This window comes from Pteropus alecto, unplaced genomic scaffold, assembly GCF_000325575.1.
Source record: "Pteropus alecto unplaced genomic scaffold, ASM32557v1 scaffold75, whole genome shotgun sequence".
Taxonomy (NCBI): domain Eukaryota; kingdom Metazoa; phylum Chordata; class Mammalia; order Chiroptera; family Pteropodidae; genus Pteropus; species Pteropus alecto.
In genome coordinates, this window is record NW_006440638.1 from 15,250,944 (window position 1) to 15,278,159 (window position 27,216).

A 27,216-nucleotide genomic window follows, 5' to 3' on the forward strand; every position below is an offset into this window, starting at 1 on the left:
GTGAAAGAATCTTTTCTGAGTCCCCTAGTCTGTAGGGTTTAAGTCTTAATTTGACCTATTCTTAAAGGAGAGAGTGAAAGTGTCCCTTGGGCTTGCATTGAAGAAGTCACTACTGTTGAAATTAAGTCCTTCCCAATATAGAAGCAAAAAGCATTCTCTCCGGGTTCCCAAGAGAGGCAAAGAAGCTGCCTGCTATCACATATAATCTCTTGAAGAATGATTTTCCCCCCACCCTGTCCAGTCACAGCCCCGGCCACTTCAGTCCTCTGACTATGTCTTCATCTCCAATATGCATGCAACAAACGGGAGCAGCTTTTTTACTACACCTTGACGATTTCTGTCCTTAACATTGACACTCTTCTGAATCCTCCCCACTACATAGCTTCCCCAGTCATAATGGCTAATCACGTCAGGAAGAGTCCACTTATACTTCTAAATCTTGCCTCCACTTTGTCTACGTCTGCATAACTCTTAAGGAATAGTAAGAGGAAAAATGCACGGCTAAGGGTTACTGTTAAGATTTGAATATTACATCTTCTAGAATTGATAGGCCTATTTGTTATCCCTGCCTACAGCAGGCTAATCCTGGCCAGATTTGTTCTTCCTTTGACTGAACATGTAATTCAGGGTAACGAACTGTTTTTTTTAAATATTATTTAAGAGTAATTCACGTTCATAAGAGAAATTTTGCAAAATGTATTTTAGCAAAAAGGAGAAAACCAAACACACTCCTAACTCCACACTGTAGAGATTACTAGTGTTAATATGTTTGTGATTTTCTTCTAATATTTTTTTAAAATTAATATAAAGATTATACTTTGGTTTTTTTTAATCGAAGTAAAGCTCATGTAACAAAATTAAACATTTTAAAGTTAACAAATCAGTGACATTTACCTCTGTCTAGTTCCAAAACATTTTCATCACCTCAAAATATTCATAAGCAGTTACTCCCTGTTTACCTTTCCCTTTAGCCCCTACAGCCCACAATCTGCTTTCTACCTCCATGAATTTACTTTTTCTAAGTATTTTGTATAAATGGAATCATGCAACCTGTGACCTTTTGTGTCTAACTCTCTTACATAGTATTATTTTTCAAGGTTCATCCCATTGTAGCACACATCTTTACTCCTTTCCTTTTTATGGCTGCATATTATTTCATTGTGTAGATATACTACATTTATTCATTCATATCTCATTGGACATTTGGGTTGTTTGTACTTCTTGGCTAATGTGGATAGTACTTCTATGAATATGCATGTATGACTGTTCTTTTTAGTACCTGATTTCAGTTCTTTTTGGATATATATTCAGGAGTGGTGTTACTGGATCATACAATAATTCCGTGTTTAACTTTTTAACTGCGAAACAGGTTTTCACAGAACCTGCACTGTTTTACAGTCATACCAGCAATATAAAAGGGTTTCGATTTATTTACATCCTTGTCAACACTTTTTATTTTCCTGCCTTTTAATTATGACCTTCCTAGTCCGTATAAAGTGGTATCTCATTAAGGTTTTGATTAGTGTTTTCCTAACGACTTGTTGACCATCTTTTCATGTGGTCATTGGCTATTTGTATATCTTCTTTGAAGAAATGTTTACTCAAGTCTTCTGCCCATTTTTTTTCAATGTGTAATTGTGGTAAAATACGTATAACATAAAATTTACCATCATAACTATTTTTAAGTGTACAGTTCAGTAGTGTTAAGTTTATTTACATTGTTCTGTAACCAATATCCAGAACTTTTCATCTTGCAAAAAAAAACTCGACCCATTAAACAACTCCTTATTCCCCCTCCCCAGACCTTGGCAACCGCCATTCTACTTTCTGTCTCTATGAATTTGACTACTCTGGATACCTTGAATAAGTGGAATCATACAGTATTTGTCCTATTGTAACTGGATTATTTCATTTAGTATAATATCTTTATGGTTTATTCATGTTGTAGCAGGTGTCAGAATTTTTTCCTAAAAATTTTAAAGCTGAATAATATGCCATTGTATGTATGTGTGTGTGTGTGTATATATATATATATACATACACCACACTTTGTTTATGCAGACATTTATTGATGGACGTTTGGGTTGCTTTCACCTTTTGGCTATTGTGAATAATGCTGCTATGAACATATGAGTATATTAATGTCTCTTTGATACTCTGCTTTTAGTTCTTTTGGATCTATACCCAGAAGTGGAGTTGCTGGGTTATATGGCAATTCTATGTTTAATTTTTTGATGAATCACTATACTACTTTTCATGGTAGCTGCACCATTTTACATTTCCACCAGCAATGCATAAGGGTTCCAATTTTTCCACATCCTCCACATCACCAATGCTTGGTTTTTGTTTGTTTGTTTGTTTTAAATAATAGCTATTTTTAATGGATGTGAAGTAGTATTTCATTGTGGAGAGTTATTTTTAAGAATTTATTTTTTTGTTGAGGTATAATTGACATATAACATATAAGTCATTGTGGTTTTAATTGGTGTTTTTCTACTGAATAGTGATGGTAAACATGTTTTCACATGCTTCTTGGATATTTGTATATCTTCTTAGAAGAAATATCTCTTCAAGTTCTTTTACCATTTTTAAATAATTTTAATTATGGTTAAAAAACCACATAAAATAAAATTTACTATTTTAACCATTTTAAGTGTAGAGTTTAGTAGAGTTCCTTTTCCTGTTTTTTAATTAGGTTTTTTGCTTTGTGTTGTAGAAATTCTTTATATTCTTGATATCAGTCCTTTATCAATGATTTGCAAATATGTTTCTCATCCATGGATTGCCTTTTCACTCTTGTGATAGTGTCTATTTGATGCACAAAAGGTTTTAATTTTGATAAAATAAAACTTGTCTATTTTTTTTGTTGTTGCCCTGCTTGTGGTGTCATATCCAAGAAATCATTAATAAATCCAATGTCATTGAAGCTTTTCTGTTATGTTTTCTTCTAAGAGTTTATAGTTTTAGCTCTTATGTTTAGGTCTTTGACCTATTTATGGTAAATCTTTTTATATACTGTGAAGTAGGGGTTCGACTTCATGCTTTTGGATATAGATAGCCAGTTGTTTCACCATCATTTGTTGAAGATGCTATTCTTTTCCCATTGAATGGTTTTAGAACCTTTATTGAAAATTACATGGCCAAAGATATATGGGTTTATTTCTGGACTCTCAATTCTATTCCATTAGTGTGTATTGCTATCCTTACCAGTATCATACTGTTTTGATTACTGTAGCTTTGTAGTAAATTTTGAAATTGGGAAGTGTGAATCCTCCAGCTTTGTTATCCTTTTCAATGTTGTTTCTGCTATTTGGATGTCTTTTGCCACTCATGTGAATTCAGGATCAGGTTTTTCTTTTCTGTCTAATATGTTTGCATATAATTATCCATAGTATTCTCATAATCCTTTTTTATTGTAGAATCAGAAGTAATGCCTCTACTTTCATTTCTGATTTTAGTCATTTGCATCTTTCCTCTTTTTTTCTTAATCTAGGTAAGGGTTTGTCAATTTTATTGATCTTTTTAAAGAGCCAACTTCTAGTTTTGTTGATTCTATTGTTTTGTATTCTCTATTACATGTTATCTCCTTCCTTCTGCTAGTTTTGCATTTAGTTTGCTCTTCTTTTTCTAGTTCCTTATGGTATACAGTTACATTGTTAATTTGAGATCGTCCTTCTTTCTTAATGTACGTATTTACAAGACATAAATTTCCTTCTGAGCACTGCTTTTGCTGTGTGAAGATATTTATCCTCAAAGTCCTTTCCATTTTTCTTTGTGATTTCTTCTTCAACCCAAATTTATGAATTTTCCAGTTTTCCTTCTGTTAATGCTTTCTAGCTTCACTCCGTTGTGGTCAGATAAGATACTCTATGGGATTTCAATCTTTTAAAATTTATTGGGATTCCTTTTATGGCCTAATATACGGTCTAGACAAGCATACGTTGCAGATGTTGCAGGTTTGTTTCCATAACATCACAATAAAGCAAATATCACAATAAAGCGAATCATAATCTTTCTGCTGGGGAAGGGTCTTGCCTTTAATTTGTAAAAAAAACACAACATCTGTGAAGCACAAAAAAAATGAAGTGCAATAAAACGAAATATGCCTGTGCTGGAGAATGCTCCATGTGCGTTTGAGAGAAATATGTAATACACATAGGGGGTAAGTAAAAATGCCACAACATTTTCTTACTGAAATTTGTCAACTTCTTTCTTCATTAAGCACTCACTTAATTGCTGTAAAATTTTGATGAGATTCCAGAGTGCCAACTTAATGGTTGCTTCAGTGGAGGGCTCAATTCTTGGAGTCCCCTGATTTGCCACTTTCATGACATTACTTCCTCTACTTATTGTTTTTAGACTGCTTTTTAAATCTAGCAATTAGCCTTTTGGTGGCTACATTGTTTTCTTTATGACCTGTATATCATGGTGTATTTACCTGACTGTTGGTTGTTGGCGTACTTAGGTGGTTTCTAATATTTTGCCTTTTATAAATATATCGCAGAGATCATTCTTATACAAAAATATTGATACGATCTCTGATTATTTCTTTAGGAATTTTTCCAGAAATCAAGTAAAGTCCTGGAACTCTATTTAGTACCTATTTTAGCCACAGCATTCTGGTAGCTCTAGTGTGAAAGGTGTAAAAATGATCGAAATGTACCCTCATCCATCCAAGGGTTCAAATTAAGGGATCGAATTGCCTTCAAATATAATTCCAGTGGGAGGTAGAAATAATTTCAAGTGTTATAATGATAATTGATCAATATAATTTGTACAGAGCAGGATTGTCCACTTTTACTTAATTGTTTTGAGTGCGTACCATCTGACCCACTCTTGTAGAATGTTATGGGGAAAGTAAGGAAAGAGAAGTTTTGCTGAATTGTACATACTTTTTGTTTTATTTCTTTCCCCCAGTGCAGTGTCACTTGTGGACAGGGATACCAACTAAGAGCAGTGAAATGCATCATTGGGACTTATATGTCAGTGGTAGATGACAATGACTGCAATGCAGCAACTAGACCAACTGATACCCAAGTAAGTCTTTCTCATCCAACTCAGTTATTGGCTTTGGGCATTAAGATGCCAAATTTCCCAGTGGTTCAGTCAAAAGCGAAGTCCTTTTGTAGGTAAGTATGTAGGTTGAAAAAACAGTTGATTAAATCATTGCGGATTTACTCATTTGTTACATTTTGAATCTGTTATTTTAATGTGCCAATTTGTTCTTCTCTGTTATTTGAAATGTATGTAAGTTTGATTCTGATTTTTTATTGGATTCTGATTTTTTATGTTGATTGTTTGGTCTTGTTTTCTTGAACTCAGATTTTTCTTTTAATGATTTCAGTGTAGGGTTTAGAAAAAACAGTGTCATATGTTCAGGTAGCATTGTATTGATGTCGACTAATTCCAGCTTGCAAGAGATGATTGATAAATTTTCAGGCATTTCACAAGCTGATTGGTAAATACAGCCATTATTAAAAATTGAAAATATAAACCTATAATTAAATAAATGATATTAAAAACTAAGTTGATAAATATTTAACCTTCTCACTTTCTAATTATTTTACTGTATTTACAATTACCTATGTTCTTGGAGTTCTATACATGTGTGTGTCTGTATGGTGGAAGTACTATCTAATGGTTAGCCACTGCACATCTCTTCCCAACTCTGTTCATTGCCATCAAGTTGGTAGCTTGAAATTGGCCATGGTGAGAATTTAAAGCACAGAAGTCAGATAATACTATATAATTCAGGGTTTAATTTATTGTCTTGTTTATTATTTATACATAAGAAAGTGAGCGAGAAAATATTAATAATGCAAATTAAAGTTAAAAGATTCTAGTGTCTGCAGCTGTTACATTGTGAATAATACAAAATTAGGGAAATAGATTTCTGGTATTTAAAAATTATTATCTGATTCAGCAAAGAAATTGTCCATGTCATTGGTGAATGAATAAAGTGCTTACATGCACCTTCATCATTTCGCTTTCACCTTATTCTTAAATGTAAACAACATATCATCTAGCATTTATATCAGAACAACACTTATCCATGATACAACCATAGTTTGTCAACAGATTCGAGTTCAGCAAAAATCAGCAAAATTATTCTGTGAGAATCTGTTGGCTGTATGAAATTTTAAATAAAGAACTGTATATTTTTATTTGTAAATTGTGTGCTATACATCCGTTATATCAGTAAAATTTATAAGCATATATATAAATATGTGTCTAATATGTGTGTATACATTTCTATCTACACACACACACGCTCACTTTTTTTTCTCAAGAGAGCTAATTGATAATTATTCATCAGTATATTATTCTTTGTGGGCCTTGATTTTGTTATCATTGATGTAAGTAAAATATGTAAAGAGAAGACTTAGGTTTGCACTTCAGCTTTGCTAATTACTGAAGACAGGATTTGAACCCAGACCATGCCCAGAACTCCTGCTCTGAGGCCCCATCTGGCCAGCGTACTACCTTCATTCTAAGTGCCCTTAGTCTGCTGCATGTCAACATGTGTTGTTTATGGATGATAAGTATCAAAAAAGTAAATGGCTGTGGTAGTGTTGTTCATGTTGTCATCGCTGATCAATTAACCAAATGCTACTTGTGAGTTGTATCATCTTTATTACTTTATTGAAATATTCCAAACCACCACCTTGTAAATGCCTGGGAAATGTTAGCTATCACATCTGAGCAATCATGAAGTGAGGACTTAGCAACTCTCTTCAAGATTCAAAATATGCATTTCTCTCTAAATTATTATATAATATCCATTAGACTATAGGGCAACGTCCACAGTTGCAGCATACGAATTTCTTCACTATATGAAAAGATCCTTGTGACTTTCTTTAGACCATGGTCAGAGGAATAGACAAGGTTTGGGGCCAAGTAATAGAATGACCCATTCAGTTTGTAAGCTCCCTGAAGCAAAAGACGGATGCATAATTCAGTTCACCACCAAGCCCCCAGCACTTTGCGCTGTGCTCAGCACATCTTAGGCATTTAATGGATAAGTATTTAATCAAAGAATATTTGCTAACCACTGAGGCTGGAAATGATTGCGAGCAGGTGTGTACCTCTGTTTTCCCATTTGTAAATCTAGTATTATCTACATACAGATGACCTCAATTCATTATAGAGATTTTCTCTGAGTGATTGAGGGGTGTTATTTAAATTTAGACATCGGGATATTGACTACACCTCTTATATCTAGATTTGACCTTCAGGGCCTCAGGAGTTATCTTTAGGTAAACTCGGAAAGCAAGTTCATGATGAGCAAATTCTGATTAGGAAACTAATTGAAATTTGAGAACAGAATTTGGCCTTCAGATTTTTGAAAAATTAACAAGCGATCATTTTTAAAGGATATCTTGCTGTTTCTCAAGATATCTGCCACTTTACAATATTTTTTCTTTCTCCACATGAACAAGTACATAAATATGGTATTAAAAATTATTAGACCCTGCCCTTTATCAAGGTGTCCACAAAGTGACTCAGATTATATTCCACTTAAAGAAATTGGGGCTGAGAGATGTCACATTACTTGCCCAAAATCGCACACAAATCTGAGGTCTTAGAATTTTCAGCCATTACATTTTATATGCCATGACCATTAAGGTGTGCATTGACATAAAGGTAACTGGCTTTTTCCCCCTTCTCACACCTAGGACTGTGAATTACCATCTTGTCATCCTTCCCCAGCCGCCCCAGAAGCAAGGAGAAGCATACACGGTGCACCAAGAACCCAGTGGCGATTTGGGTCTTGGACTCCAGTAAGAAATAGAATGGAAGAAGAAGAGGGGGTGGAAGGGAGGAAGTTGTTCTCTGACATGGCTGTGGAAAGTGGATTGCTGTCCAGTTAGCGATTGTTTCAAATAACATTTCTACATTATTTTACTCCAACACCCAGTGCTCAGCCACCTGTGGAAAAGGCACCCGGTTGAGATATGTCAGCTGCCGGGATGAGGATGGCTCTGTGGCTGTCGAGAGCGCCTGTACGACCCTTCCTAGACCAGTGGCAGAAGAGGAATGTTCTGTGACCCCCTGTGGGCGGTGGAAGGCTTTGGACTGGAGCCCTGTAAGCAAGTGAATTCTTTGGAATTGGGAGAGGATTGGGGTGCAGTAGGGGGATGACTAATAGCAGGTCCCAAATGTCAATGAGTAGTATTTTAGAATTGGACTTAGATTGTGATTTAAATTGTTCTGCTTCAAATATGTGCAGCTGGTATGAATCTTAGCCAGATGTACAAGAAATGCACATTTTAAAAAAGGTGTAAATCAACTTACAATCTACGGAAGCCCTATCCTCTTGTGCTGACTGGAAAACCCAGTCTCAATTTTGAGTCACATCGGAATGTAGTAGGTTTGTAGAGTATCAAAAGTACATTGGAATGTAGTAGGTTTGTACTCTCATGAAGAGTACCAAAGATAAAAGGAGGAGAAAGGAGATGGCCTTTTACCTTGAGTCTAGGTGCCTCCTGATTCCTATGATCTCTTTAAGTCCAGTGGCTCTTGGCTTCTCTGCCAAGAGTAAGAAGTGAGAATCCTCATCCAGTGCTGTGGACCCAACCTTCTATGCACACCAAACATCATCTATGGAATTTTAAAGAAATAGGAAAACCTTTCTTTTTAAGGCAGCTCCTGCTTTCTGCCTTGCAAAAATCACAGAGTCTGGGATAGGTGAGGAAACATCATAAAGAAAATAAAGACTAATATTTCAATAAATATCATAACATATATATGAAATTTGAGCGATGGATTCAAAGAGAGTTGTGTGAACATCCAGACTTGATATTTACTGTCTGCATGACCTTGAGCTGTCTGGTTAAAATCCTTAAGCCTCAGTTTCTTCTTTTTTTCAAAGAAGACCAAAAGATACCTATCTTACAAGGTTGTTGTGAGGATTATTTGAGATTATATATGTTAAATACTTAGCACAAAGTAGGTACTCAATAAATGGTAGATAATCTCACTCTTGTGCCTTGAACCTCTAAACATACATAGATTACATCCATGCATATATCAGATATATCTGTCTATTCACCAGATATTTGTTAAAGCTTACTATAGAAAGAGCAATGAAAAACAAATAATAAAATCCTTGCCTTCATGGAGATTATTCGAATGGAGATTCCAGTCACTGAGAAAATAAAGAAATAAATTTATAATATAGCAACAGATACTGATAAATACTAGATAAAGTCCAGCAGAATAATGGCATAGAGAAAGATAGTATGTACTTTCAGACAGCGTGGTCGGCAAAGGCCTGACATTGCATTGAGCAGGACTTAAATGAAGTGAGGGAGTAAACCGCATAGATATCCATGTGGTGCAGCAAAAGGTACAACAAATACACAGACCCTGAGACGTGAGTGTTCTTGGCATGCTAAAGAAACATCCATAAGGCCACTGTGGCTGGAATGCAGTGAGTAGAGAGTGATAGGAGTTGAGTCAAAGCAATAGCCAGTGGCCACATCTAAAGAGTCTACCAGGTCAGGTAAAGACTTTGGACATTATTTAAAGTGAATTGGGAAGGCACCGGGGGAAATGACATGATCCGACTTTCATTTCCAAGGGTCATGGTTTGTGATACATAGATAACAGACGTGGGTGGGGTCTTATAAAATTGGAAACAGAAGCCCAGCCGAAAGGCCATTGCAGTACTCCTGGCAAGGGAGGGTAATGGCTTGAACTAGGGAGGTGATAGCGTGGACTGGAGGTGTTGGTGGAGGTGGTGAAAGGTGGCTGAGTTGAGGGTATGTTTTGAACACTGAGTTGACAGGAGTTCTTGATGAAATGGCTATGGGGTGGGAAGAAAAGGGAGGAGTCAAGGCTGTCGCCAAAGTTTTTGACCTGATCAGCTGGACAAGTAGTGGGCAATTTATAAGAAATGCACATTCATGAATTTATAACTGCCAAATGACTGATTCTTTCTTTTTCTGACCTTTTTCTGAACATGCCACTTAGTGTTCTGTGACATGTGGGCAAGGCCGAGCAACCCGGCAAGTGGTATGTGTCAACTACAGTGACCATGTGATTGATCAGAGTGAGTGTGACCCAGATTATATCCCAGAAACCAACCAGGACTGTTCCATGTCACCATGCCCTCAATGGACCCCAGACAGTGGCCTGGCTCAGCACCCTTTCCAAAATGAGGATTATCACCCCAGGAGCCTCAGCCCTAGCCGCACCCATGTGCTCGGTGGAAACCAGTGGAGGACTGGCCCCTGGGGAGCAGTGAGTATTCACAGAGGTCTTTTCCTAACTTTCCTTCCCTTTCGCTTGAGGCAGCGTTTGGAGGAAAACAGACTAGAAACACCCTTGGAGCATTTTTTCTCACAAGGGATTAACATGCATTTTCATTTGTTTTGGGTGAACCACAGTGGGTCAATTGCAGTCCCTGACAAGGTGTCACATGATGTTGTCTTCATGCACCCATAAGCAACCTTAACTGGGTGGAGGAAGGGATGGCATGCTGGGAGACATGATCAAGTGACCTTCTGGAAGGTACTATGAAGGCCATGATGATTGAGCCTGGAGGCAGCAGGCATTTCTTACCTGTAGAGAAATTAAAAAGGCAAGAGAATTTTTCTGAAAGGGAGCTCTTAATGAAAGTCATTTTCCGTCTTGCTGTTTTCCAGATGAGTGCAACCTCAAAGTGGCATGATTGCTATGTAATTTGTACTAGTAGATCATTGTCCTGGGTTGGGGGGAAACACTAGTCTAGGTAAAATCTGTGCTTAGGGAAGAAGTACCATAACTTGTGGACTTTGACAGGTCCTTTTTCCTCTTTGAGCCTCAGTTTTCTCAAGTGTAAAACAAAGTTAACTGTCATTCTGGTTTTCATGGGTTTTAAGAATTAAATGCAGTGATGCAAATAAAGTGCTTTGCACTCTGCCTGACAGAGTGAGACCTTAATAGATGTCAACAATTACCCTTCTTATCATTGCCATTGTCCTTCAAATTAGGATGACCTTGAAAAATATTCAGTATTCAAAGGGAAAACATGCTTTTGAATATTTCTGATTTTTTGCTAAATAATTTTTCAAAAAAAAAATCATTGTAATGTGGAATATTGGGCAAGTCAAATGGAACTGCAGGAGAGGTAAGAAAACACAGACTTCTGGGTAGGCATGGGCAGTTAGGGGTTTACTAATCACTCCCAGGTCTTCTTTTTAATTATTTACTATTAATTTCCTTCTAGTCCTGCTAACAGTGTTTAATCATTTCTAGAATACAAAGCACTAGAAGGAAGCTGTCCATTTCTCACCATGGTGATGTTTCAGTAAATTATACTTACTTTTCTGTGAATTTTTATTAGCCACTGAGTATTTGCACCACTGCAAGTGTTGGCTGTATGCAGAGCTTCACCATTCCATTCTCCTCACTTGCTTCCTACTTTAAGTCTTCCTTCCCCTAGGTTAGAAGAGATTTTGGTTCTAAGAAATTAAAAAGTGACTAAGAGAGGTAATCACCAAGTGTCCCACAATTACTCTGTTTGAAAAAATTCAAAACTCATACATGTGTGTTCTAATGATAGCACTAGAAATTTTTTAAAACGCATTTTAAAACTATTCTTATTTAGGACTACCTTTGGGGATGATGCAGTCCTTTAAGATTGAATGATTCTGCTCTTGGGCAGAGTTCCCAATTAGGGAGGATTAGGTAACCTTTTTGTAGCAACAGGCGACACCATTCTTTTCCCCATTGTGCCTTTTTGTTGTTGTTGTTCGGGGATTCTTTTTCTAAGTTAAGTGAGGCTGAAGCTGGACACTGATTTTTTAGTCCTCCCTCGATGTGCCTGACCTACTCCCAGGAGTGTGTGGAATGTACGTGCATCCTTGCCTGGTACGGTGCACAAACTGCATGTGGTCTTCCTGCCTTCCATGGCAGGAAAGGCAGCAAAGAATCATAAACACTAGAGAATGGGAATCTATAGTTTGCATTGGATTCTAGAGTAAGAACCTCATTTTACAATAGATTTCTGTATAAACTTGAACCATCTCTGAGGTTTTTTGTTTGTTTGGTTGGGTTTTTTTGTTTGGTTTTTTTTGGTTTTTTTGTTTTTGTTTTTTTTGTTTTTCGTTTTTTTTTTGTTTGTTTTTTTTTGTTTGTTTGTATTTTGTATTTTATCAATTAGAGGTCTCTGGTTGAGAGCAAAAGAAAAAAAAAAACTGACTCTTTCAAGTGAAAGCAAAACAAACAAATCTGTTCATGTAGCCCTAGTACAAGCAGAGCCCAGAGCATCTTCAGAGATCTAGCCCAGGGGTTGGCAATATTTTCCTGCAAAAGGCCACATAGTAATTTTTAGCTATATGTGGACCGTATAGTCTCTGTCACAACTAACCAGCTTGCTGTCACAGTACAAAAGCAGGCATAGACCATAAACGAGTGGGCATGGCTATGTTCCAATAAAACTTTATTTTTAAAAACAGGCCAGATTTGGCCCCTAGGCTGTGGTTTGCCAAATCCTGATCTAGATGAAGCAGTAACTACAAGATAACTTTTTAAAGAAGTTTCTGTCTTAATGAATCCCTTTCAACTCTGAACTACTCTTGAGTTACTTTATTCAGATTTAAATTTCCAAGAGAGTCTGATTTGGTCCAGCTTGTTCCACTTGCCCACTCCTTGACCAGAGAAGGGCAGAGTATCTTAATAGACAGCCCTACCAAGGTGGCAACCACTGGGGGAGGAGGAATGGTTCCTTCACGGAGAACGGGCTGCCAGAAGTATACTAGGCAGGTAAGAAAAACAGATGTCCATCACTTCTTGCTTCTCTAAAGGCCATTTTTCTTTGTTTTTTCCAGTGTGGATGATAGGTGCAGGGTTTATTTAAAGAAATGCTTACCTAGGAAGATATGTCATCTAAAGAGAATAGGAAAATTGTTAACAACAGAAGTTCAGAGTGAAATTCTGCAACATAGACATTGAATTAAGAATTCCTGTTCATCAAAAAATGACAAAATTAGACCTGGAGAAAGATTATATACAACACCTCACCTGTGTACGGGAGTATAAAGACCCAAAATGACCCTGGGTTCAGAACTGTGCCGTGCACTTTCAGGGCTGTGAAGTTCAATTACTTGGCCCCAACTGAGTACTATCTATCACTTTGGTCAGAGCCTCAGTAGGAATCATCTGATTGGTCACTGGGCAGCCAGTGGATTAGTTGGCCTTGGATCAGGTATCCAGTCAGCCATGTTGAAGAGAGGGTAGCATGTGATTTATGGAGCTGTTGCTTCCAGAAACTTTAATTGGACCAGGCAATAAATCCTATGACCAGTGTTGTGAGCGTTGACAGGGACACAGGTTACGACACTGAGCCCTCCCTCAAGGAGCTTTCCTCACTGGAGACATAATAAAGGAATAATACAAGATTGTATTATGAAGGGAAAAACTCAAGGGCCAAAATATATATTCTAAATTTCTTTACAATATAGAAGGTCCTTCTTAGTGTTTTAAATTCAGATCTCCAAACATTTAAAATAATAGTCCTCTGTGTTTTTAATATGTGCTAAGTGTTTTTTAAAGTAGAAAACAAATATTTTCAAGTTTAGAGTAAGTATACCAGAACTATCAGAGATTTAAGGTATAATGTTTTAAAACATTCAAAATTTACCTAAATCAAAAATTACCTAAATATTCTCTCAAAATTCATAAATCATTTACCTAAGTCAAAAATTACCTAAATATTTTATCAGACAGAATTCATAAATTTATTTTCTTGCTCTACATTTTAAAATTAAACCAAATATATATTTAAATCACTCATAATTTGATGAGCATAGGTAGGGAAATTGAACAGAGGTCCAACGTAATAAGAAAAATATATTCACATCTTTATATGGAAGAAGCTGACCAGCAAGACACTGTATTTGCAGGTATTTTGAAATAACACTGAAATTTGATAGAAGGCAAAAATCAGCCATCAAAACCCTGAACTCAAAACATTGTTGCAAATGCATGTGGAGACTTGATAACTCGTGGGAATTGTATTGCTTTGAGGACTAGATGGTTATTTTACAGCAAGCTGATTCTACAAGTTAAGGGTCAGAGTGAAGGATAGTAGCAAACACATTGAGTTTCAAAAGATAAGGAAGTTATGGAAAGAAAAAAACACTCAAGATATAGATAAATAAGAGAGCTATGAGAAGCTTGTGTGGGAAATTAGCTGAAATGTAAACATAATTCTATGACAACCATGCCAAGGGAGTGCTAGACTGCATGTGCACCTGAAGAGAGGTTTGTCAATATGGAATTCAATTAAGTTCATTGGGAAATATACATAAAGAAAAAAAAACAAATCTTGCTGTCATTAGCCACTAAAGTAGACTCTATTATGAAGGGAGAGAAGGGAACATTACCTGTGAGGAAATGATGTCTAAGTGACATTCCATGATACTTTCCTCGGGTAATTGAATGAGTTCGTAGGAAAGCTTAATATCAACAACAGGCTATTTGTTAAGCATGTAATTTGACCCCTGCGTTGAAAGGGAAGTCAACACCTGCGTACTTCTCAAAGATGCAGAGAGGATAAACGAGGAGTATAAATAGGGCTGCTTTGGAAATCACAACACATTATCGCTCATTACACATTTATTGAACACCTACAGAGGGCATAAAGCATGCAAAGGAGAAGCCACATTTCTGCCCTCTGGGCGTAGATTGTAAGACGTGTACTTAAAACAACCCCACAGACGGAAAGTTCTCATAATTACTTTCTGTCCATTGTGGATGATTTCTATGCATCTGTCTCTGACCTTTCAATCAGCTGTTTTTTTGATCCTAAAATGGAGATCGAGGTGAGGATTAACCTGTTGCGTGATGTCTGATGTGTTCAGTGTTCCAGTACCTGTGCCGGCGGGTCCCAGCGGCGTGTTGTTGTGTGTCAGGATGAAAATGGATACACCGCAAATGACTGTGTGGAGAGAATCAAACCTGATGAGCAAAGAGCCTGTGAATCTGGCCCTTGTCCTCAGTGGGCTTATGGCAACTGGGGAGAGGTGAGAGTAAACAGTCTGTCTGTACATTTTTTGGAAAAAACACAGAGTAATTTTGCTGCCCAAACTATATTATTGTTCACAGTTTATTTGAAGGAAGAAGAACAAGCTCTAGTTAAAGCTTCTTTATTTGGAATTAACTAGGAAACCTGTCTTAATTCTGAACTATTTCAAAAGCACTTTTATTACCAGAGACAGCTTGAATATATAGGAGAGGAAAATTAGGAAAGAATGCAGATAAATGCTAATTTAGGTTGTTAACCTCTGCTGATTAAAAAATGGATGCTTTTAAAGTGACCGAAAATATGCGTGAAATTTGGCAATGGAAATTTTGCCATCTTCTTCATAGTTTTGGGGTATTTGTGATGTACCCTTATTCTCATGGCATACTGTTTCCCGTTATTTTAAATCCCTGATGAAACCAGAATAAATAAGTGCTATTATTCCTATCAAAGGTGACACATTTTAAGCATGGAAGTGTTTATTCTGTGTATTCTCTAATGAAATTCTTCAGCTGTTACCTTTTAGACCTTTGTAAAGAGTTGCCTGCTATGACCAATGAAGAGCAATAGAGTACTGGACCAGAAAAAAGATAAGCCATGTGGCCTTGGCAAATAATGCAACTTTGCAAAACATCTTATATCCTCTTCTATAAGTGGGAAAAATAATGGCATCAACTCGATAGTATTCATGACTGTTATATGAGACAGAGCATGTTAAATGCCTAGCATATTGCCTTCAATCAAAGTTAACTGCTATGATAAAATGATAATTAAATTTAGTGATAATTATTATCAATAGTATTTCTATTATTAAATGGGCTTCTGAGCCACTATTACATGTAGGGCTTGTGTGCTTATTGTTTTGTATTTCATTAACCAAGACTATATCTCTCTACTCTTGAATTTACAGGGAGAGCAAATATTTAAAGCTTGTTGTGTCGTTCTATCTTGACTGTAAAATTTATAAAACAAAGCATGAGGATTAACATCTTGGAAATCCCAGTGCCAAGAGGGGGAAAAGACAAATGAGATGGATGGGCACATTAGTCCACACTCCTGGCTAACCGAAATTATGTGTCCACATTTCTCGGTTTCATACACGTAACCCAGTAGTCTTCGGCAGTCATAGCAAAGATTTTTGTTGACTTTTGTTGACAGTACGTCATTCTGGAGAGCTTTGCTGAAAGGCAGGAAGGGAGAGTCAGGCTCTCAGACTCATGTATTATGGGTTTCCCAAAACTCCTCACAAAGTTCTGTCCTGCGGGACCCATGATTAAGCTTCTGTAATTGGATGGAGGCCAGGGGAGTACACGCATTCACTGGGATGCTTGCTGTCAGCACGGACCAGATCATTCCAAATGCCGTGGGAGATCTGGCCTTGACACAGCAGGGAAACCGAATGTCAGTGTTCCTGGATGTGAGCACAGCAGTGCTGTCCAAGAAATACAACTTGTTCCTGCCTCAGAAGTTTGGATCTAGCCAGGAGTCAGAACATTATCTAACATTCCCACCACACTGTTTATTCATCCTAGGGTAAAGTCATAGTTATCCTAACTAGAGAGAGCGTAAAATATCTTAACGTCATAAAGGTCTGTGGAGGTTGGAGTCACAGAATAGCCAAAGGTTGGTGACAACTTCTTAGATGTTGCCAGAAAATAAAACTGGCTAAATCATCCTTTTCTTTATGTGGTATTAGTGTTTTGTTTGTTTGTTTTGATTTTTTGGTATTGTATGCTATAATCTTATCCCAAACACTTGTTATTTGAATTGAATTTGAACAAGTTAATTAACCTCTTCTAAGCTTAGTTGCCCCATATATAAAATGGGGCAAATGATTATACTGTCCTCTTGATGAGGTAATGTATATTAGAGCACTTAGTACAGGTGAAGAGGAAGCATTCAGGAAATAATACCTACCGTTAAAATAGAGCGCTCCAGTCTGTTGTAGTTATTACTTTGGATAATTCAGCATAGTTGTGCCCTGTGCTATAATGGAGTTCGGCTAAGAAATTTTTTTTATAGGAAAAGAAAATCGGTCATTGGCTATTCTGCAGAATAACTGCAGCCTTTCTTTCCCTTTTTCCAGTGCACTAAGCTGTGTGGTGGAGGCTTGCGAACAAGACTGGTGGTCTGTCAGCGGCCCAACGGTGAACGGTTTCCAGATTTGAGCTGTGAAATTCTTGATAAGCCTCCAGATCGTGAGCAGTGTAACACGCATGCTTGTCCTCAAGAGGCTTCATGGAGTACTGGCCCTTGGAGTTCGGTACGGCCCTAACTATTAATGTTTGTTAACCAAACTACCTAACTAACATACCCAATTCCAAGATATTCTGGGGTACTCCTCTGCAGCAGATAACTGTCGTACTTGCCAGGGCATCCCTGAAACTGTGCTATCAACAACAACAGTCTATTATTTTCTTCATATTGACATACAACAGAATTAATTTTTTACGATATTGCCAAAGTGACTTTACAGAATACATGTACCTCATACAGGCCTGGTGCCAGTGCCAAGAATTAGCTTCTTTTTGTAGAAGAACTAGACTATATATATTTGGTTTCTTTTTTTTTTTTTTTTTTTTTTTAAAAATACTAAATAACTTCATGTGGTTATTAAGCTCCAGAGTGATTTAAGCAGACAATTCAATAGCAGGCATACTCTCTTTTTCTAAGCCGTGGTGGTTTTGACCTTTTGGGGAGATATCTGCTTACTGAGGCCAAAGCAATTTTTTCTTCAGTGACTATAATTTGCTTCTGTGTAACTTGGGTACAGCTCAACACAATCACCACAAAGCTACCCATAAAATAGACTGAAATCATTTGGAAAATGCTGAAGGCCAACAGTGGACTCAGTGACCTGGTGCTTTTCAGAATGTCTGAAACGTTCTCTCTCGTCTACCAAGACACAAAGCCCGTTTGAGACCATTTTTGTTTCGGTCTTAGGCTTCCTTTGCTATCTGCTTACTGATGTTGTGAGACAGGTTTGCCACTCTAAATGCTATACAAACGTCTGGGGCAGCTCTTGGCAAACAGAAAGGTCAGCTATGTCAAAACAATACTTCGGCTAAGTTGTGCCATAAGTTGTGGAGCCATTAGGGCTGTTGCATATAAATACGGTAAATATTCCTGCAAATATATTAACTACACTGAACCTGAATTTAATATTATATTAAGTCATATCCAGAAGGTTTTTTAATATGGTTCTGAAGAAAAGTCTTAAACCATTCCTGAAACCAGCTAAAGAGCAGATTAACTGATGCAACATGGCTAATACCTGTTGACGTTGCTAATAGTCAAAGGTTTCAGCATCTGAGATTGTGTCTACAGGTAAAACGCTAGCTATTTAACAACTGTATTTTTATTAAGTAGAAATATAGAAGAATTTAGAGTATCATCTCAACTGGTACTATTTAGCTGGGCTGTAAGGATTTTATTCAAGAGCTTGAGAAATACCACTGAGTCAGATATATAATTCACCCAGAGCATTTTGTCTACAAGAGTGAAGATTTTGAAAAAGATTGGAAATAACCTTAGAATGTCAGGAACATCTTCTGACATCTTAACTTCCCTAAGTCACCTATTACATATTATTTTTCATAAAATTTTCCCTCTGGCTCCCATTGTATTTTCATTCTGCCCACTCAGCCAACAGCAGCACTACAGCAGAGTTATGTTTCAAAAAGTCTACTAGCTCTCTAAAAAGTTTTGTTTCTTTTATTTGACCAAAACACATCTCCTAACCCTCAGAGAGGGTATGTGAGTATGTATATATATAATATAATACAATAATATAATACATATTGTATATTGTATAGTATATATGTACAATATACATTATATACAATACATATATTAGTTTCCACAGCATTCTCTTCCTTGAACACTTTCTAAATACAACTCAATTTTTTACACAGGATCACCACCCTCTCCCACGAGCATTTTAAAAGCTTAAATGCTCAAATTTTAAAATATGATCTGGTATTTAATGTAACTGAAGACTTTAAGTTTGTTTGTTTATTATAGTCATTCTTCTTGTGCCTGCACACAGTTTTCTGAAACACACAGAGAAAGAGAGAGAGAGATTCTAATGATCTGTTATACACAGAAGCAAACACATTTGGCAAACACATTGTCAAATATTTTTACAACTTACATGATTTTAGTGCTTCCTTTGTAAAGTGATCATTATTCAAATACGTATTTAAATGCCTCTGCAGTCTAGGAGCAAGGCACTCCTGCAAGGTTTTTAATGGTGATTTTTAAAAAATTAAATCAAAAGCATTTTATTTAAATAGATACATTCATAATATATTACTTAAATATATGTGCGCGAGGGCAATCATTCAGATTCTTACTTTGGATTTTAACTTTACTTTTATGTTGATTTTTGTGGATGCTTTGGTCTAATTTCATAGCAATTCTAAATTTCAGCATACCTCAGTGAATTGTGTTCATAGCCATACAGCCACTTCTATGGTGCTTCCTCATTGTAACTGACAGTGAAATTAACAACAACAAAAAATATATTTGAGGTGCTATTGTTTTCAACAGAAAGCAAAGTAGATTTACTAGAGACCAAGGGTAACAATGAGTCCTTCAGCCACTTGCTTTCTCTCCCCAAGTACTCCCACGCTGGAGATAGTGTGGAGGAGCAACCGCTGCTATATAACTAGGCCTTTTCCAAGGTCAAAATGGAGAGAACCTAGTTCAACAATTGTTACTAAGGAGCAATATTTAGGAAAGAAACGCCAAGTTGCTGTTAGCACGGCTTCCAGTCTCTAGAAAAAAAACTCCTGTTCACACAGGATTCAAGTACCTGTTTTAGATCTTTAGTACTGCCTCAAGTCACTGCAGATTTAGAATCATGATTGTGAAAAACATCCTCCCAAAATTCAGCCTTTTCTGCCCTCATTTTAGTGTGTCCTTGCACTCTTCGTTGGTGATGTTTTGTTTTTGAAATAAGGTTCTTACACTGATATGGCTTTTGGTCGGCTGCCGTAGCCAGTCCCCAGAAGCAGACTGAATAGTGAATGTACACATCCCCTGACTGGAGGGATAAATTGGAAAGAGAGCTCTATACTGTCAAAACACAGCAGAAAGCAGGGTAAATATCTGCAGCATTGTAGAGTAAGCTGATTCATCAAGATAATTAAAGTAAAAAAGGTTCCTGGGTGAGTGATGTCACCTATCCAGGATGGTCCCGTAGCGTTCCTGTTTTCCATGGCTCCATGTATCTGTTAACTGATAACCTTGGGGACTGTGGTTCTTCTTAGGAGAAATTGCTCGTTTGTGTTTTTCATGACAAACCTAAAAGTGTTCTCTGAGCTTTGCTGTAGGTGCTTTGTAATAATGCTTGTCTACCCGAATAATGAGAATTTATGATTTCACGAAGGAACTGTGCTTTTGTTTCTGCCTGGCCAACTTATGAATTTTGTCTACCTCATTTTTATATTTAAGTTTGCAGCTCCTGTAGGTAGAAAGAGAAAATGTCTGACATCAGTATCTTATCACCTCACAGCATCTCTCTCTAGCAAAAATAAAGTTGTAAATATTACTGCTGTATTTTCTGAATACAGTTTTAAGCAGCCAAGCCTAGTGTTATCTGAATATTTTGAGCAGTACAGATTTCTATGTGTTTATATAATAAAGCATAATTTATTTTTCCATGTTATTTAATTTTATATACAATGTTTAAAAATCAGTGTTTATTAGCAGACTGTAAAGTCAAATAGGCTGTGTGAATTAGAAATGCATGTTCATGTTTCTTTTGGTTTTAAAAGGATACGTTTTAATTTTGTATATCCCCTCCAACCTGTACCATCCCTGTCCCAAATCTGAGTAGCCAAATGGCAAGTTCATGTAATTGGATAGTTTAAAATGTATATTCTAAAGGGATACTTTTAAAAAATATTTCTGAATTGGAAATGATACTTAGTGATATAAACAAAAATATATGAGGCTTAACATTTCGTTGGGTTTTTTTTCCTTTTCTAATGCTGTTGTCCTGATTCATTGAGTCTCAACTATGAAATATGAATGCTCCATTTATTGAATTTGTAGATAATGATAAAATATATAGCCAGAAGACAAACAAGCGATTAGAAGAAATGGTTCTATATATGTGAGAGGAACTAGGTATAGGAAAAAGCTAACCTAAAGTGCATAAATTTGATCACACCTCATTCTTTGTGTTCAGATAACTGTAAAAGACTTAACACTTGTCAATTCTGTTATTTGTTCACCCGCATTACATTTCAGAAAGCATTTCTTATTGAAGAAGAATAAAGAAAATACTATAACAATAAACTTGGAAGTTTTAAAAGAGCCTGCACTTTTCAAAAAATTATAAATCATAAAGATGACCCCAGATGCCTACTGGTTCCACATTCCCCTACTGAGCCTCCCTTTTGCACTGTAGTTTATTATGCTAATTGAGGGTGAAAGGATCAAATAAAAGAGTCCCTATATGAGTTTGACATTTTTATAAGGTGAAAATAATAACTTTATAACTTTATAAGGTGAGACTAAAAGCTTCTCCAAAGCAGACAATGGTAGCTAACTTTTACTGAGTATTTATTATGTACCAAGCCAAGTTCAGCAAATACACATCACATTTAGCACCCACGGTACCCTGTGAGGGAGGTGTTTTTATGACTCTATTTGATTATGTGATAATCTGCTTTAGTGATGAAGACTTCAGTGTCAGTATACTGACTATTAATCCTGCTTATTTTGGTAGAAAGAAATGGCCCATGTTCATAGTGATATTTTTAAAGTCCTGTTTATAGTCAATAAAGGGTATGCCTAACCTTCAAACTCATCTAACCTTAACATTATTGAGCTAATGTTGACACTGTCCATTTGAAGCCAACAACAGGAAATCCAAATCTATTACTATTATTGATAAATTCTCATACCCAATAGTTATGAACACTTCAAACAACTGGTTATGCTTAAGGAATGGCAAAACACATCTCTCTTTCCTTTTAAAGATATCATATTAGCCAGATTGGGAGGACGATATAAAGATTTTGACCATAAGGAATATCACATTAAATGCATATGCATTTTTTATAAATATAAGATGTTTTCCTAACAAATATAAGAAATAAGAAACACATTTGTCTCTATCAATATGGAATATAAAAAATAAGATATTTTTTAATCAAAGCATTACAACATATGAAATTACTAAATTTATCTGAATTTAGCGTACATTAAGACTCTATAAACCATTGATCTCAAATGTGTTCTAAACAAGCAAAATACTGGCCTGCATCTATTTCACTGGAGATAAATCTTAGCTGGACTTTTTTTTTTCCTAGTGTTTACAGTGATTGTATACCTATCAGGGACTCTGTCCCTGCCTTCTGACAGCGAATAGTTCATGATAGCTTGACAGATTTCTACTTTTACAGTTTTAAAAAGTCCGAAGTTGGGGGTAGAGGGCAGAGGTTAGAGGGTTATTAGACTCTGAGGAGGAGTGTAAGTCCTCACACCAACTAACGTTGAAGAATTGCCCTTCTGCAATGGAAAGGATTGGAAACTCTTAAATGCAGAGTGGGAGGCAGAGGTTGAATCCAGGTCTAATTGGCTGGCAGGGAATTTTGACTGGTAAAGGCAGTTAAGGAAGATTTATTTTATGACAAGGGAGTAAAATACTCTGGGTCATTCCTTAAAAAAGAAAGTCATTAATTTTTCAGTAAATATTTTTTCGCGTGACGACTGTGAGCAAGGCACTGTTCTAGGTGCTCAGGATATAGCAGTTTACAAGTCAGAGCTATTTATTTTAGTAGATAAAGGAATAAAACTATACACAGTTAGAAAACTGACTCTTTTTCCTGGTAGCCTCACTACCACTATAAAAATAAAAATAAAAATTGCTATTAGGATATATACATATATATATATCTATATATACACATGTCTTCATGGTTGCAGTGATCTTTGTTTAATAAATATAAATTATCGATCCTATCTTTCCTTTTAAATGTGCCTATTGCCCAATCATTTTCAGGGATAAATGCTCCCTGGCTGATTGCATGGAACCTTTAAAAACCTCTTAGCAGACAATATGCTTCTGTTCACTTTCCATTAGAACCCAGATGTGAGTTCAGTGGTGTGAAAGCCAGGATAAGTGGAGGGCCTGGCTTTCTGCCTCTCCCTGCTGGGGCTCCACAGTCCACACAGTGTGGGAACTTGTGGCCAAGAACAAATTTCTCCCTTTGTTATTTAACGTGCACCAATAAAAAGATCTGGAATGCGTGGATTGCCACACCACCCTTTGCTTCTTGTTGTCATTGTTTCCTCTAAACTGGGGTCAATTTCACGGATGGTTTACATGACCACAACTAGCATTTCCAGAAATTTATAAAACATTGGCAGCCAAGAAAAGAGTGTGCAAGAAGTCGTACAAAAGATAATAAATATAAGCTGAAACTACAAAGCCATCGCTCTTAGCCAGCTCTGCGTCCTGTTTTCTCCTATCAGAAAAAGGTTAGACTTTGGCCAATGCAGCCCAATAACTATCTATAATGATGGAAATGTTTTCTATCTTTCCTTTCCAATATGGAAGCCACTAGCCACATGTGGCTAATATTGAACACTTGAAATGTGGCTAAATTCAACAAGGAAGTGCATTTTGAATTGTATTTCATTTTAATTACTCTAAATTCAAACAGCCTGGTGGCTACCACATCGGACAGGGCTGCCTCCGGCAACAGTGTATCTTTAACAACTAACAATAAACTAGCAAAGAAGTCAATAAACTTATAAAAATAAGTTGGAGAGGAAAACCCTGTATCCACATATAAGGGTTCCCTACGTAGGATGCCCTTGCATGCACTGAGCAGCATTCTCTAGCCCTTCTGTTTTGTGCCTTTGTTCTAGAACATTTCAGTGGGTGTTCCCTGACAGCTGGGCATTAGAAAAAACAGAGGACAATAAAAAGAGAGGCTATCAGAACCAGCTGTCTTGAGAGCAGTAACTCCAGGGCCTCGATGTAAAAGCAGCTGTTAAAACAAATGCTCCTCTTGTGCATCTCAGAGTTCAAGTTCATCATGGCAGTAAGTTCAGTTAAGGAGAAAGAATGTTTATGTGTTCAGTGGGCTGAAAGGGCAAGGTTTGATTGATGCTTTTTAGGAGAAGGCAAAATGGAAAACACCAGGTAGCCACCTTGTAGAAGCTTGAATTCCAAGAGATCATTTTTTCTTTGAAGGAAAAGTTTTAGGAAGGCAGCTTTTCACATTTATTGAGCCCAGTAGGTGAAGGTTGAGCAGATTAGCTTTGCAGGGCTCTGATTCAAAAACACTTCTAGCCTTCACAGTGTTAAGAAAGCCCTTATGAGTTCATTCACATTCATACCCTATACTGACACTCCTCAGAAATTAAAATTTTTGCAACAATAATAGCTGCAAATTGATGATATCGACAAATATCTTTTCCAGTAGCCAGATAAAGTTTGTTTGTTTGTTTTCTTCTTTGAGTCAGTGTCCTGAATGAAACTATAAACCATTTAGATGATTAGTTTTTTAGAAGCTGTTATTAATTTATTATGCTTACTTTCCGGGTGTCTATGCACTTAAGTGGGAAATAATTCAAATAATTCCCCTGAGACGCTGTTCTCTGAAGTATCTCAAGAAGCGAATGAATTGATAGCTTCAGATATTCGAAAAAGAGCTGTTTTTCCTTCCTTTAATTTTGCAGTGTATTTCCCATCATAATTATAGGGAGGACTTTGATTTTTTATTTTAACAATCACATTTTGAAGCATTTACTTTTTGCTAGGAATTATGCAAAGCAACTCACCCACATTCGCTAATTTAATTCTCTCTACTTGATGAACTTAGCACCATCAGAGACGTTAACCAGTTGGTTCTAGGTTAGACCGCTGAGAAGTGTTTGAATCAGAATCGAACCCCAGACATTCTGACTTTCAAACCACGAGTTTTAACCTAGATATAGTCCCCTCATGTTATTGTATTTTGGCTTTTTTGTTGTTGTTGTTTTCTTGGGGGTTTTTTGGTGAAGTTGTGAAATGCAACCTCTTTGGATATAGTTAAGTCTACAGTTTAAGATTTTTCTGTCCTCCCAGGTTGTACTACTTGAAACATTCTGATATTATTGACCCATTTATAAATTTTGCTCAGAGCTCTAAGGGGATGAATATGAGAAAATTGTTTCTCTTAAAATTAAACCAAGTAGTAAAGAGCAAAATTTGGGCCTTCTAGAAGATTCTGAGGGAGAAAAAAACATACAGCTTTGATTAAGCACACATTAGGTGGTATTTCTGACATTTTAATATACAAAGAAAAATACAATGACTTGAGGTAATAAATCTAAGTGTTTCCTTTGTTCAAATCGAGATGATAGATTAGATTTCGTTAAAGCCAGCTAGGGGGTTTGCAAATGTTCGTGGTGATAAAGTTTGTTGTAGAATGTGATATGCTGTTATGCTATAAGTGAACTATGAAAAATGATGGAATCAAAATTTATTAAAAAGTTATCTCACACTAAGAACTCTCAGGTTGTAATAAAATAAATTAAATGCATTTAGACATCTTCCAAACTTTTTCTCGAGCTAAAACTAAGCTACAGGAGTCGAACCCTCCTTTCGGCAATGCTGTCTTATTCATTCCCTTTGGTAGGACAGGCAGCCACTTTGAGTTCTGTCTTTACATTCTCTTCCTTTCTTCACCCTCATTCTCCCACTAACACTGTATTCCTCAGCCCGTGTGGCAGGCAAATAATGAGACATGGTTCGGGAGCTGTGCAAGATGAAGAAAGGAAAAAGAAAACAGAAAAAAGTGTGGGTCTGATTCATTTTTCTTAGCTAGGACACAGGAAGAAATGTAAACATACCACCATGTTTCAAGTGAAAAACCTGTTTCCCAAATAATTTATTTAATTCCCCGCACCTTAATGTCCTTTGGGCTATAGAGGCCAGCTGTTCAAAGTTAATGCCTTATGTAAAGTGGGCATAATAAACGATACAGAAATGAATGAATGAATGAATGAGCCCAGCTACTCAGGAGATGAAATCCTTATCAAACTGGCCTAGAAATGTGGAAATAAAGGGCTAACTTGTAGGAAGGTAAAACTTTTAAAAATATATGGGATTGGACAGTGGTGTCGTATCAATAGTGATATATACTGACATAGAGGGTTGTATGGTGTTTATGTAGGATAGTGTCCTTGATTTGAGGAAACTAGTGTTTTAAAGATGAGGAGACAATATGTCTGCAGATTGCTCGCAAATTGTTCAGGAAAAGACAAAATAATATTAGAATGTGTGTATATAGAAAGGGAGGAAGGGAAGAAGGAGCAAGTGTGGTAAAATGTTGACACCTGAGGAATCTGGATAAGAGAATTCTTTGTGATGTTCTTGCAATTTTTTTTTTTTAAGTTTGAAAATTTTCAAAATAAACAGTTTTTAAATTTTCTTAAATAAACAAATATGTCCAGAGTGTGTATTTTACTTCACAAGGAAGTGAAAATTAGGTCTGGATATATTTCAGGACTTGAAAATTTTTTGATACATTTTACGGAGCTGTTTTTTAATCTCAGATATGCACCGTGACATCATAATAAAAGTGGATACTCTAGCCAGAGCATAGTATAAAGAATCTTTCCTAGTTTTTTATTGGCTTTTTTCCCATGACTTTATCTTATCTCCTCCCTTCCTCACTCCACACTCTCCCACCCATGAATTTGCAAACCAACAAAATGAAAGCTAAAGTGAAAGGCCTCTGGGAGTGCCATGTTTTTTGCTCCCTTTTTTCCCAGGAAATCCAGACTTTCATTGCACGTCTTGCCTGTAAATTCCAGTAAATACTTGGCCATATGCACACTCCCCTTTTTTTCCTCCACTGCTCCCAGGTCAAAGCCCAGATTCCTTTGAAAACTAAAGAGTTTTTCCAAAAATCTGTGCTGTTTGTTTTCCTTGCCCTTAATAAAAAGCCCTCATCCCACCAACTCACCTATTCCTGCATTACAGTGTGTCCTACAGTTTGTCTTAGTGAAATCATTATGTCCTTCTCGTTAGTTGTCTCTTAATCGGATGTGAAATATCCGGGAACCCCTTGGTAGTAGCACATCACAGACATGATGTCAGGGAGGAAGTGCTGTCCAAAGAAGTTGGGATCTTCTTTGCCGATGTCAGTTGTGTTGTACATGTCATGTTCTCTCTCGCTAGACCCTTTTAGTGT

At 36.6% G+C, this 27,216-nt stretch overlaps 1 protein-coding gene across 4 annotated transcripts in view; it reads left to right on the plus strand.

The window, feature by feature from the left end:
- The window catches only part of ADAMTS9 (ADAM metallopeptidase with thrombospondin type 1 motif 9), a 155,127-nt gene that overhangs the window by 76,030 nt on the left and 51,881 nt on the right, over positions 1-27,216 (plus strand). For all 4 annotated transcript variants that reach the window (XM_006917490.3, XM_025050793.1, XM_015593743.2 and 1 more), the window contains 6 exons: positions 4,918-5,037; positions 7,677-7,781; positions 7,919-8,086; positions 9,976-10,245; positions 14,850-15,011; positions 17,097-17,273. In XM_006917490.3, coding sequence (XP_006917552.1) covers positions 4,918-5,037; positions 7,677-7,781; positions 7,919-8,086; positions 9,976-10,245; positions 14,850-15,011; positions 17,097-17,273 — 1,002 coding nt within the window. The remainder of the gene's footprint in view (positions 1-4,917; positions 5,038-7,676; positions 7,782-7,918; positions 8,087-9,975; positions 10,246-14,849; positions 15,012-17,096; positions 17,274-27,216) is intronic.